The 13,170-nt window shown below is 59.2% G+C and overlaps 1 protein-coding gene across 2 annotated transcripts; it reads left to right on the forward strand.

The window, feature by feature from the left end:
• Nucleotides 1–1,773: 1,773 nt before the first annotated feature.
• On the forward strand, nucleotides 1,774–12,961 carry MCAM (melanoma cell adhesion molecule). 2 transcript variants are annotated; one of them, XM_058819011.1, is made up of 15 exons: nucleotides 1,774–1,966; nucleotides 5,498–5,625; nucleotides 5,730–5,943; nucleotides 6,048–6,118; nucleotides 6,195–6,282; nucleotides 7,317–7,496; nucleotides 7,577–7,704; nucleotides 8,234–8,393; nucleotides 8,484–8,605; nucleotides 8,862–9,000; nucleotides 9,535–9,656; nucleotides 9,736–9,874; nucleotides 10,517–10,661; nucleotides 11,143–11,260; nucleotides 11,863–12,961. In XM_058819011.1, the coding sequence occupies exons 1-15, from the start codon at nucleotides 1,900–1,902 to the stop codon at nucleotides 11,890–11,892; spliced, it is 1,851 nt and encodes a 616-aa protein (XP_058674994.1). In that variant the 5' UTR covers nucleotides 1,774–1,899; the 3' UTR covers nucleotides 11,893–12,961. The 2 variants fall into 2 exon arrangements, with proteins under 2 accessions (XP_058674994.1, XP_058674995.1); XM_058819012.1 differs by lacking the exon at nucleotides 11,143–11,260.
• The last annotated feature ends 209 nt before the right edge of the window (nucleotides 12,962–13,170 follow it).

Below are 13,170 nucleotides of genomic sequence, written 5' to 3' on the forward strand. Positions count from 1 at the left end.
GAGGGAGAGAGTCAGAACATTGTCAGGGAGTCCCTGAGCTTGGGGTACACACTCAGGGTGGATTTCCCCGCTACAAACAGGGAGCTCCTGCCATGAGGAGCGACAGCATCCCAAAATTGAGGCTGTGAGGTGGGAGAGCAGCTCCTGAGCATCCTGTGGATGATGGCACAGCTGCCTTGCACTTGTTCTTCCCAGCAAAGGGAGGAGGCCTCCCCTGTCCAGCAGCAGCTCGAGGGCTCTCAGCCTTATCGCTGCCCAGCATTGCCATTTTAAGCAACTGATCTCCTGGGGAAAAAACTTAATCATTTCCGATGAATCACTGAGTGTGTTTGGCTGGGAAAGTCTTGGGGGGGGGGGGGGGGGTGGGCGTGCTGGTCAGCCATGCAGAGGAGGAGGAGGAGGAGGAGGAGGGCAAGGGAAGGGCCGCTGCATGGCACCAGGGGCCAGCACAGGGGGCTCAGGGCAGTGGGAGAGGTGCCTGGGCATTCCCAGGAGGAATGCTGTGCCTCGGGAGAACCTGCAGCCCAGCTGTGCCTCAAGGGAACCTGCAGCCCAGCCCCGGAGAGGCTCAGGGAGGGTCGGAGGGATGCAGCCCCTGCTGCAGGGGGACAGGGATGCTGCAGGGACAGCAAATGGAGGAGAGAAAAGGATGTGCAAAAGTTCAGAGCGTCCGGGCTGGGAGCGGGAGGAGGGCACTGTCACTGCCCTGGGTCTGTCCCCGTGTGTGAGGAATCTGAATCAGCGAGTTTCGGCTGTCCTGTGAATGGGGAGGCGAAACGGCCTTGAGGGTGAGGAAAATCTTTGTCCTCCAATAGTCCCTCTGGCTCTGATTGACCCGGGGAAACTGAGGCACGGGGCCAGGCTGTGACAGCGCAGGGGCGCTGGGGCCAGGTGCGCTGTGTCGCTGCCTGCGGGCAACTCGCAGCACCTGGCGGGGTTTGTTGTGCTCCTCCCGCTCTGCCGCAGGGGCCGGGCTGGGTGATTACCCCTGGATAATGGGAGCCTTGTGCAGCTCGGCGAGTCCCCCGCCCCCGGGCCGGCCCCAGGCCAGGCTGCTGCCCCGGCCACGGCGGGAGCAGCCTCTGCACAGCCGCCCCATTCAGCAGCAGCTGCGCGGGGGCTCGGATGGCTGCGGTGCCCGGGGGCCCCGCCTCGGGGAGAGCGCGGGGCTCCCGGCGGGGCTGGGGGACACCGAGGCCCAGCAGGGCTGGGGTGACAACCCTGCAGACCCTGGGGACCCGCTGGACACGAGCGTGCTCCGCCCCAGCCCAAACTCCCCCAGGTGTCCTTTGCAGCCCGGACAATGACAAAGGGTGTTCTGCCGGCCCGTTTTGAGTCTGTGCTTGTTTGGCGTGGGTTCAAAGGTGATCCCCCGGCTGTGCCGGGCTCTAGGGCACTGTGGGGCTGGGCAGGGCAGTAGGTCACTTGTGATTATCGCCACTGCTACCTGCACATTGCACTCAGGGACTGTCGCGCCGCCGGCATTCCCCAAATACTCTGAACAACGCATCCCACGCCTCGGCCCCCTTCTCTGGGTCTGTGAGCGATTCCTCCTCCAGCGCCCGGCTGTCTGCCTGCCTCAGCCCGTGCACGCCCGGACAGGCAGGAGCTGGCAGCTCTGCGAGCCCCGCGGGCGGAGCTGGGGCGGGGGCCGTGCCGGGCCGTGCCGTGCCGGGCCGTGCCGGGGGCCGGACTGAGCTCTGCCCGCCGCCGTGCGGGGCCGGACACCGCTCTGCGGGGCTGGGCGGCGACGGCGCCCTCCCGGCTGCTGCTGGGGGTGATAAGTGGCTGCGGGCGGTGGGCAGGCACCGCTCCTTCCTCCTCCTCCTCTCCACCTCCTCCTCCTCCGCCTGACGTCAGCCCGCGGCCCCGCTCAGTCTCGGGCTGCCGGCGGCGGGCATGGCTGGGGGGCGGCGGCCGGCGGGGCTCGCCCTGGGCTGGGGCTGCTGCCTCCTGCTCTGCTGCGGTGAGTGGCTGCGGGAAGGGCCGGGCGCTGCGGGGCCGGGTGCGGGGCGGGCGGGGCGCGCACCTGCGGAGCGCCCCGGGGTCCCGCGGAGCGCTGGGGGGGCTGTCCCCCGCCCCGCGGGACACCGGGCTGCAGCGGGGCTGCATTTGCCGCTGTGCAGCTCCCGAGGTGGCGGCCGGAGCGGTGTCCCCGCGGAGCCGCGGCGGGGCCGGCGCCGGGAGCGCAGCGCCCCTCGGGCGGCGCCTGGCGCGGCTCCGGGAATGCTCGGATCGCGGGGTCGGGGCAGCCCAGGTGGGATCGGCCCTTCCCAGCGTACGTCCCGCCGGGACGGCCCCGCGATCCGCGGTGGGGCGGGTCTGCGTGCCCCGTCCCGCTTTGGGGGCCCCTCTGCAGCCCCCCCATGGCAGCGCAGGTTGAGGGGTGACCCACGTGCGTTCAGCGCGCACCGGGGTGAGCTGCTTGTTGTTAGGAAGCATCCACCCCTTTCCTTCTAAGGAGTTTTCCCCTGAGCGCTGTGTTTCTCTTGGCTTTTTTCGCGCTTTCTTTTTTTATCCACTTTCCAGTCCATTTTCACCCTCGGGGGGTGGCTGCGCTTCCTGCCCTGCCCCGCTCCGCGCATCCCGCCCTCCCCTCGCCGGGAGCGCTCCCGGTGCGCTGGGGCTCCCGGCCCGGCTAAGCGGAGGTGGCCCCGGCGCTGGGAACCTGCCCAGGCCGAGGTGTTGGACCCAAATCAGGCTCAGAGCGGGGTCTGGAGCGGGCTGCTCCCACCCCCGTCCCGTGCCGGGATCCCCTTCCCACAGCCCGTGCGCCGAGCCAGGAGTCTCTCAATGGTTGGCGGCCTCGGTGCATTTGGAAGCCCAGACACGTGAAAGGTTGATGCTTCCCAGAAGCACAAGGGGCCACGGCCAAGACATTCCCAGGCCAGCCTGCGCTGCTGGATCGGGGGGCTGAGCCCAACCCGAGGCTGCCTGGGCCGCCCCATCCCTTTGTGCCCCGCGGTGTGGCTGTTAGAGAGGTGTCTGTGTGCTGTCACCCCTCTGCGGGGTGGCGTTGAGAGTTTTGCCTCTCCTGCTGCACATGACAGGTCCTGACAGGGTGGTGGGGTTGGTTTGGGGTGCCAGGCGCTGGTCCCGGCCGCAGCAGAGCCCTGGTTCGTCCCCATCCCGGGCTGGGCGGAGGCTGCTGGTGTCAGGAGGTGTCGGGCACTGCTGGTGGTGCTGCTTCCTGCGGGGCTGGGGCTCTGCACCCTCTTTCTTCTCTCTGTGAAGAACACAGGGCACGGGTGATGCTGTTTTGGGGCACCTCGGCTGGTGGATCTGTGCAGAATAGGAGGGGTAGCGTGTGTGGCTGTGCCGGCAGCAGGCGGGATCTGGCCGCAGCTGGTTTCCCTGAGAGGGGAACGCAAACCCACGGAAAGCTCAGGCATGCCATGTGCGGCTCCAGAGCCCTGCGGTGCCTCTGCTCCGGGCCGGGGGCTCTGTGCAGCCGCACTTCTCGCCTTCTCGCCGCACACCTCGGCTCTGCAGGAGGCTGGCGAGGGACTCTGCTGCTCCCCACCCCCTTCCCCTGCTCTAAAAGCAAATCTTTGTTCTTGCGGAGCCCTGGCTGCCGGCCGGCTGTCCGCCAGCCAGATGGAAAAGGCACGGGGGCTCTCCTTCCTCCTTCCCCGCTCGCTCCCTGCAGACGCCGCTCCACATCCCGAGGTCTCCGGCTGGAGCCGTGCCAGGCACTTGGGCTGGATGGGGCTCGGTGCTGCAGCTGGGCTGCTCCACGCGTGGCTGATGGATGTGCCCAGGTTCCAGCGCCGAACCTGCAGCTGTGCCGGGCACAAGGGAGGATGGCCAAGTCCTCAGAGCCTGCTGTGCCAGGCTGGCTGTGCCCAGCGCCTCTTTAGCCTGCCCACGCACATAGCAAAAGTTCTTGGAGCCGTAGAAGCGAGCCTTGTGTCGCCAGGCTTGTGGGGGACCTTGTGAGTGTCCCCTTGTGTCCCTCTTCCAGCCTGTCCCGGAGGAGGTGGGGAGCAGTGAGCCCTCTTTCCATGCGGGGTGGGGGCTGCAGAGCCCGTGTCAGCCTCCTCAAGGGCAGTGGATGGCTGGGAGGGCTGCGATCCTCATGCCAGCCCCGGATGCCAGCCATTCTCCAGCTGTGAGCTCATGGTTTCGGTTGCTCGCTGCCTGGTTGAGGGCTCTCATGCCGAGCGGGTCAGGGGGAGGGCCGGCTGCTCTCCAGGGGCTGCCTCTGCCTGGGGCCCTTGCTCGAGCTCTGAAAATGATGGAGAGGCAAAGTCTGGCCGGGCTGCCGGCAATCCCGAGTGCCAGGGCACAGGGGAGGGCACACCCCAGCCCCAGGCTTGCCAGTTGTGCAGGTGCCCTCCTGCAGCAGGCAGCCAGGTTCTGGCTGTGCAGGCGGGCAGTTCCTCCTGTGCAAAGTTGTCTTTATCTTTGTACTCTCAGCCAGTTTCCTGTCCCTGCTGCGTGCTTATCTCTGGGACTTTCACCTGTTTTTCCAGCACCTTCTTTGCCGTGCTGTGATTTGCCCATCTCCCTGTGCCAGCTGCGCTACGCTGAGGGGATGGGCGAGGGCCAAGCCCTGGCTGTTGGGAGTTCTGAGGGGCTGGTCCTGCGTGTCGGGGCCTTTGCTGTGGCAGGAGGGCTCCTGGCTGGGTTTTGGCTTTGTGCCACCACGTACCCAGTGCAAACAAAGAGCATTTTGTGGGCACGGCGCTGCCCTTTGAAGTCTCCCCATGGTGGTTGTTGCGGAGCGGGCGATATCAAGGGAGATGTTGACACAGCTGCTTCCTCCAAGCCACTTGTCCCCAGCTCCCGTACCTGGGCTGGCTCTGTTGCTTGGGGACAGGCTGTTGTCCCCTCTGCAGGGCTGTGTGCCAGCCCAGGGCGTGCAGAACCCCCTTTGCTTTGGCAGGGATGGCGGCAGTGACGCTCCCAGCCTTGCTGCTGTGCCGCCCTGGTCTCTGCTGTGCCCAACCCCTTGGGCAGCTGCTCCGTGCCCTGTCCTGGATCAATAGCCATTACCTTCCCATCCTCCCTGGAGCAGGGCCAGCAGCTCCATTACTGCTGTGGGCGGCTGGGCAGGGAGGAAGGTGGGGTGCAGGGATGGGCCCCGTGCCGTGGGTGGGCAGAGCAGCAGCCAGGGGAAGCCTTGGCAGTGCTGCAGGCATGGATGCTTCCACTGCTGGGGCAGCAGGGTCCGAGCTTGTGGAGGGACCTGGGAGTGCCAAGGCTGTGGTGGCTGGGGACATGCTGCCTCCCAACGGTGCCCTGGGGACACAGCTGGTGGGGGCACGACATGCCATGTCCCCCCTTTGGGTACAGGATCGCTGGCCTGAGCACAAGGGCTCCCTGTGGATGCTGAAGGCAGTGAGATCCTGGCTGTCACTCCTGCTGGGCAGGGACACAATGTGCAGAGCACAAGGCACAGATATTTTGGGGGATGGAGATGGGGACAGGCTGTGATTGGACAGCCCATTATTCCCCATTCTTCCTGCCCCTAAGAGCGAATTCTGTCCCACAGCTGCAGCCAGCAAGCTGGAGATCTCCATGCCGCCTGAGGTGGAAGTGGAGCTGGGGGGCACAGCCAGCATCGAGTGCAACTTCTACATCCCTGAGAATGCCTCCTACACCTACATCGACTGGTTCTACGTGAGTGCTGGCCTGGGACAGCAGCTCTGGCTGCTGGGCTGGGGGGCAACCAGCCCAGGGCTTCCTGCAGGGCCCCCAGCCCAGCTCTGCCCCTCACCTTGCAGGTGGATCGCAGCAACAGGCAGGTGAGGCTGTACCACATCACGGCCAACGGCATCCTGGAGGACGACACCGACTACAGGAAGCGTCTGTCACTGGGGGAGGACAAGGCCCTGTCCATCAGCGAGGTGACCCTGCAGGACCCCAAGGTCTTCATGTGCCAGGTTGGAGCTGGCAGCTACGGCATGGGCGAGAACAGCACCGAGCTCAGCGTCTACAGTGAGTGACTCCCCCTGGGCAGCTGCTCTGGGGGCTGGCGGGGATCCCACCCCAACCCTAACCCAACCCATCCCTCCTAACGTGCGTGGGGTTCTCTTTTCCAGAGCTCCCCACGACCCCCGAGATTAAGCCCTATGCAGGAGGCATCTCTGTGCACAGCAGTGACATCCCAGAGGTGAGGACACACACAGGGGACGGCGAGGCTGCCTGCCAGCCCTGCCCTGTGCTCACGGCCCTCTCTGCCACCACAGATTGCCAGGTGTGTGAGCAAAAACAGCTTCCCACCTCCCAACATCACGTGGCACAAGAACGGGGAGCAGCTGCACGCCGGGGAGAACAGTGAGTGGGGATGGGGATGGGCAGCCAGGCCAGCAGAGGGGCTGGGGGCTGCCTGGCAGCCAGGGAACCCCAGGGAGCCAATGGGGGGGGGGGTGGTCCTAGAAGGAGGGAAGAGATGAGAATCTTGACTCTATGATTTATTATTTTGTGATATATAAAGATATTTTAAATCTCTTTTAATATATATATATTAAAAATCACAATTATATATATATATATATATAAATTACATATATAAATATATATGATACAATCATATATACAATAATATATATAATGTATATATAATTATATATAATATACATATAATTAAAAATCACCATTTGTATTGTGATATATATAGATTAAAAGACATATTAAAAGAAAATGATCTATTACAACTATACTAAAAGATATAGTATGTCTTTTCGTATATATATACTATATATATTATATATATATTTTATATATATGTAATATATATTTTTATATATATTTTATCTATATATATCTTCTAATATATAGATTAGAAGATATATATAGATAAAATATATATTAAAAGAAAATGATCTATTAAGACTATACTAAAAGATATATATATAGATAAAATATATATTAAAAGAAAATGATCTATTAAGACTATACTAAAAGAATAAAATAAAAGATTTCATTAGAAAGCTAGCAAGGAAAAGAAAATAATAAATATAAGAATAATAAAAAAATGATATAATATAATATAATATAATATAATATAATATAAATATAAATATAATATAATATAAATATAATATATAAATATATATGACATAATAATAATAAATATAATAATAATAAAATCTTGTGACTGCTCACAGCCTCGACACAAGTGGCTGTTATTGCTCATCAAGTAAAAACAATTTCACATGCTGGGTAAACAATTCTCCAAATCACATTCCAAAGCAACAAAACACGGAGAAGCCGAAGCTCCTCAGCTTCCCAAGAGAAAAAAACCCTAACAAAAAATGATTTTTCACGAAACACATCTATGACAAGCCCTCCTCCCGTGTCACCTGCAGAGGTGGTGATGCCGTCGACGGTGATCCGCGAGTCCAGCGGGCTGTACACGGTGAGCAGCACGCTGCTGGCGCCCGTCACGCGCGAGGACCGCCACTCCCGCTACCACTGCTCCGTGCACTACCTGCTGCGGGGCCAGCCGCGCGCCCTGGACTCACCGCCCGTCCAGGTCAACGTCTTCTGTGAGTCCGGGGCCGGGGGGCCGCGCTGGGGCCCTGCACTGGGGCTGCTGGGCACTGACCCTGCCCGTCCCTGCGCCCAGACCCCTCCGAGAACCTGAATCTGAAGGTGATGCCGTCCTCGACGCTGGTGAAGGAAGGGGACAATGTGACGCTGGTCTGCGAGGCTGATGGGAACCCACCACCTGTCTTCAGCTTCTTTAAGAAAAACGTGAGGCTGGAGGGGACCAGGGCACCAAACATCTCCTGGTTGCTCCTTGTGCCCTGCCCAGAGGGTCCTGGGGAGGGGATGCAGTGGCTGGGTTGGGAGGGGCCCTGTGTGGGATTAAGGACTCTGCTGTGACCGTGTTCACAGGGGTCTGAGGATGAAGGAGGAGACTAGGATTTGACTCCATGTTTCAGAAGGCTGATTTATTATTTTATGATATATATTATATTAAAATTATACTGAAAGAATAGAAGATTTCATCAGAAGGCTAGCTAAGAATAGAAAAAGAATGAATAACAAAGGCTTGTGGCTTGGACAGACAGTCTGAGCCAGCTGACTGTGATTGGCCATTAATTAGAAACAACCACATGAGACCAATCACAGATGCACCTGTTGCATTCCACAGCAGCAGATAATCAATATTTACATTTTGTTCCTGAGGCCTCCCAGCTTCTCACGAGGAAAACTCCTAAAGAAAAGATTTTCCATAAAAGATGTCTGTGACACTCTGCTTTGTGCCCGTTGTCTGCAGCTGGGTGTGTGGCAGGATGTGACCTCGCTGGCAGAGCCCGACAGCGGCGTCCTGAGGCTGCACGACGTGAATAAAACCAGCAATGGCACGTACAGGTGCCAGTCCCTGGACCTGGATGACATGTCACAGATAGAGGAGGACGTGGATCTCGTTGTGAACTGTAAGAGAGAGGGGAATGGACCCTGTGGACCTCGTGGTGAGTGCTCTGTCCCTCCTGCTCACCCTGCCCTGTTCTCCATCTCTCTCGCAGACATTGAAGGGGTCCATGTGAAGATGGAGCCGTCCTCCACCCTTCGTGAAGGGGACAGTGTGATGCTGAGCTGTGATGCCTACAGCCCCGTGGGCCTGAAATACCAGTGGAGGGACGACAAGGTGAGTTAACATCCCAGTCCTGTCGGGCTCAGGCTCAGCCCGGGCTTTGCAGCTAATCAGGCAGAGTCAGGATCTTGCTCTGTCTCTCCTGAGAGGCCAGGGGGAGGATTCCCTCTTTCATGGACCTGCATTGTCCACCCCAATATTGTCACCTCCTGGCCAGGACTGCAGGGAGCTCCTGTGCTTGCAGGCTCCCTCACTGTGTTTTGGGACATGGGCACAGAGGGTCATTGCTGGGGACATTCCCTCCCAACAGGGCAAGAAGCTGGTGGAAGGGAACCAGCTCCTGGTGAAGAACGTCACCTTTGAAAAGTCCAACACCTTCAGCTGCAAGGTGATGGCCCCGAGCGTGCCTGGGCTGGAGCAGAGCAAGAAAGTGTCTGTGGCTGTCGAGGGTAAGATGTGGCCTGGGTGCAGGGTGACCCTTGGGTGCAGGGTGACCCCTGGGTGCCCAGCATCCATTCCATTGAGAGCTGTGGGTGCAGAGTGACCCCTGGGTTTCCAGCACCCATTCTCTTGGAGCTGTGGATGCTGGGTGCCCCCTCTCTGCCCAGCACCCATTTTCCTGTGAGCTGTGGGTGCAGAGTGACCCCTGGGCACCCTGTACCCTTTCCCTGGGAGCTGTGGGTGCTGATGTCCCCTGGGTGCCCATCACCCATTCCCTGACAGTTGTGGGTGCAGAGTGACCCCTGCCCACCCTATACCCATCCCCTGGGAGCTGTGGGTGCGGGGTGACCCCTGGGTGCAGAGTGACCCCTGGGTGCCCTGTACCTGTCCCCTGGGAGTTGTGGGTGCCCTGTACTCATCTCCTGGGAGCTGTGGGTGCCCTGTACCCATCCCCAGGGAGCTGTGGGTGTAGGGTGACCCCTGCCTGCCCTGTACCCGTGCCCTGGGGGCTGTGGGTGCTGATGTCCCCTGCCTGCCCCCAGACAAGCCGCGCATCGTGGCCATCAGCTCCCCGCTGTACGTGCGCCAGGACCAGGTGATCAACCTGACGTGCAAGGCCATCGCCTTCCCCCCGCCCACCGTCCAGTGGAGCATCAACGGCACGGTGAGAGCTGGGAGGGGCCAGCCTGGCACGCCCCAGGGGCTGCCCAGGCACTGAGCCCTGCCCTGCCTGCCCTGCCCAGGCCCACGAGTACGTGGACAACCAGCACGTCGCCAGCAACCTGACGGTGCGAGTGAGCCACGAGCTGCTGCGGGCAGGAGCCATGTGCCGCGTGTTCAACAGGCTGGGGTCCAGTGAGGAGCACATCCAGCTGCTGGTGGGTGAGTGTCAGGCCCTGCTCTCTGTCCCGGAGCCCCCCCAGCAGTGTCAGTCCCCCCTGGTCCAGGCACCGGCTGTGCCGTCTGCCCTGGGGGGGCTGAGCTCGGTGTCTTTCCCTCCCTTCCTGCTCTTCCAGATGGTTCCGTCAGGAAAGGTCAGTCTGCTGCTGGTGTCCATCAGGACATGGGTTATGCTCACCTCTAGGCTGGGGAGGGAGCTTGGGCTGCTGGCTCTGCACTGCTTCTCTTGCTGCTTCTCTCCCTGCCAAGCCAGGCAGGAGGCTGAGGCTCTGTCCCCAGCAGGGAAAGCTCCTGCTTGTCCTCAGCGAGGCCACCAAGTGCAGCTTCTTGCAGCCCAAACCTGCTGGGCAAGGAAGCAGAGTGGATTGGCCTGATGCCTTGCAGGAATTCCTGTTATCCACCCTCCTGTGGCACATGGGGCATGTGAGCTCAGAGCAGAATTTCTGCATTCCTACAGAAACTGCCCCAGCAGAGCATTTCTGTACTGAAATCTGCATCCCGCAGGCAGCTGGGGAAGCACTGGAGCTTCTTTGGGAGGAGGAGCCTTTTCCTAACACAGAAGGGAACCTGGAGGGTGTCATGGTGGAACAGGCATTAATTTCTTCCTCTCCCTGTTGTGTTTAGACCAAAAGTCAACAGCAGAGAGCCAAGGGGTGATCATCGTGGCCATCATCGTGGCCATCCTCGTGGTGGCTGTGCTGGGCGCTGTCATCTACTTCCTGCACAAGAAAGGCAAGATCCCGTGTGGCCGTGCCGGGAAGCAGGACATGTAAGCACTGCCACCTGTCCCCAGGGGCCTGTGGGGCTGGGGGATGCCTGATATCACTCATGCTTCCCATCCCATCCCATCCCATCTCACCGCTCCAGCTCTCCCTGCCCGGGCGGCTCTGCAGCTTTTCCAGCTTCCCACAGGGAGGAGACAGCAGAGTGGTAGAGCAGCCAAGGGCCCCCTTTGGGCAGCCCAAAGCTTTCTGTGAGCTGGAGTCTCTTTGGGACAGCCCAAAGCTTTCTGTGAGCTGGAGTCTCTTTGGGGCAGCCCAAAGCTTTCTGTGAGCTGGAGTCTCTTTGGGACAGCCCAAAGCTTTCTGTGAGCTGGAGTCTCTTTGGGGCAGCCCAAAGCTTTCTGTGAGCTGGAGTCTCTTTGACCCCAGCGCTGTGGTCCCCTGAGATGGAGCCCCGGGCCTCGGCCAGCCACGCGCCCTCCTGGGTATCACCAATGCGTCTCAAAAATTGTCACCTCCCTCCCCTAGCACAAAGCCAGAGGCCCGTAAAGACAAGATTGTAGTTGAAGTTAAGTCAGATAAACTTCCCGAAGAGGCGGGGCTCCTGCAGGGCGCCAACGGCGAGAGGAGAGCTGCAGCTGACCAGGTAGGACTGAGCTCGGCACCGCCCCAGGGCTGCACCAGGTAAAGCTTTGCTGCCCTCCCTGGCACTGCCCACCCTGCACGGGCTCCATCATCCATCAGCAGCACTCGGGGGGGCTGTGGGAGGGAGGGGAGGGGACAATTCTGGGCGGTGACAAAGCCGTGCCCTGCTTGGCTCTGCCCCCTCCGTGCAGCAACAGCCAGGCTGCGCAGGGGAGAAGGAGCTAAAAGAGAAAGATGTCTGGCCAGAAGTCAGAGCAGAGGCTGCAGGACTGATTCCTCTGAGCCAGAGATCTTGGGATGAGTCTCTTGGGACATGTGAGTGCCCCTCACCTGGGATGGAGCAGCTTTTCAGTGTCACTGCTGGGCACCACAAATGCAGCCGCTGAGCCCACTGTGGCTTTATTGCCTCGGGCCAGGAGGGAGCCCCTGCCTGGCTCTGCACAGCTCACACTCCCCTCCCCTCGGGCTGGCTGCCACCCTGGGGTGCCCCAGCTGTCCCCACCCTCTGTGTGTGTCACTGCCCCCCTGCAGCAGAGGGTTGGCTTTGTGTTCCTCCCTAACTTTGTGTTTTCCCCTCTCCCTTTCTCTTCTGGCGGAACGAAGAGCGAGAAATACATCGATCTGAGAAACTAGAGAGGAAACCTCCCAAGTGCTTTCTTCCTTCCAACCTTTCCTGCTCTTGGATTGCCTTCTCCCACCCCTGCTCCAGCCCCTGGGGAGCACGGCCAGAGAGCAGCGAGTGTCACCATGCTGGGGACACCTCCCTGAGCCACCTGGCCTCTACCTCAGCCCTGGGCTCGCAGGTGTTGCCTTAGCAGCAAAGCTGGACTCGCTTTACTACTCCAGAGAAGCCACAGCAATATTAGGAAGAATTCTATCCCATTAATCCCTACTTGGTGGAAGGATTTGAGGCTCTTTCAGGTAATCTGTTCTGTACATGTTCTGGGAAGGTTTTGACACATTCTTTTTACCCTGACCTTGCTCAGAGAGGCTGGTGAAATTCAGTTTTTGGGATGTCTGAGGCACCTTGGCTGTAGTGGGTGCAGGTTGGAGAGGGGAGTGGAAGGGGGGAGTGTTGGAGAGGTGTTTGCAGCTTCTGAGAGGGTTTGAGTGCTTGGCTTTGTCTTTGAAGCGTTCCTGGGTCAGTTTATCCCAGCGGTGCTGTGATCCCACAGGAGGAGAGGCCCTGGCAGAGCAAGGAAGGGGTGCCCATCTCCAGAAAGGTTTGGGGGTGTCTGTTTGGAGCTGCGCTGACCCGAGGGCAGGGCTCTCTCTCCCCTCTGGATTTGGTTCATTGTAGGAGCCAGAGCTCCCGCAGGTTTCAATTCAATATTGGACAGGGCCAGCCAGTGACGTCTCAGGGTTTTTTGTGCTCAGCCATTGCCAGCCCCAGGTCAAACTCCTCTCTGTGCTTCACTGCCACCTCTGGCTCCACGAGGAGAAGGGCAAGAACCTTCCATGAGCTTCTGTGGCACCTCCCCTGCCTCACCCCAGCGGGCTCAGCCCCTCCTGCCCCTCAGTGCCCTCCCCTGAGCTCTGCTGCCCACACGGCTTCGTCCCCTGCCCCACACAGGGGCCCTGTCCCCGCCTGCTCCACGTGGTGTCCGAGCAAAAGCTTTGGTTTATATATATTTTTGTTGGATTGTGTGTACATTTCCAGGAGTTTTATTTCTCTCTTTTTTTTTTTTTTTTTTAATTTTGGTTGTCTGATACTTGTAAGGTTTTTTTTTTTTTTTTTTTATATATATATGTGAAAATAAAGTACGGATTCAAAGCTGAGTGGTGGAGTTTGTTCCCACAGGCAGAAGGGTGGGAAGGGCATTCCACAATCCCATGGAGGTTCCAACAGGATCCATTTATGCCCCTCTGGCTGCTAATAATACACTAATTACTATTAATGCTACTAAATCT

The sequence above is a fragment of the Ammospiza caudacuta genome, chromosome 23 (genome assembly GCF_027887145.1).
Source record: "Ammospiza caudacuta isolate bAmmCau1 chromosome 23, bAmmCau1.pri, whole genome shotgun sequence".
In the NCBI taxonomy this organism is placed as follows: domain Eukaryota; kingdom Metazoa; phylum Chordata; class Aves; order Passeriformes; family Passerellidae; genus Ammospiza; species Ammospiza caudacuta.

Excerpts from the sequence above, each read along its gene's own strand:
- MCAM (XM_058819011.1), top strand. The coding sequence starts at position 1,900 with ATGGCTGGGGGGCGGCGGCCGGCGGGGCTCGCCCTGGGCTGGGGCTGC. Across the intron at positions 7,497-7,576 it reads CGTCCAGGTCAACGTCTTCT|ACCCCTCCGAGAACCTGAAT; the intron begins GTGAGTCCGGGG and ends CCCTGCGCCCAG. Across the intron at positions 7,705-8,233 it reads TCAGCTTCTTTAAGAAAAAC|CTGGGTGTGTGGCAGGATGT; the intron begins GTGAGGCTGGAG and ends CGTTGTCTGCAG.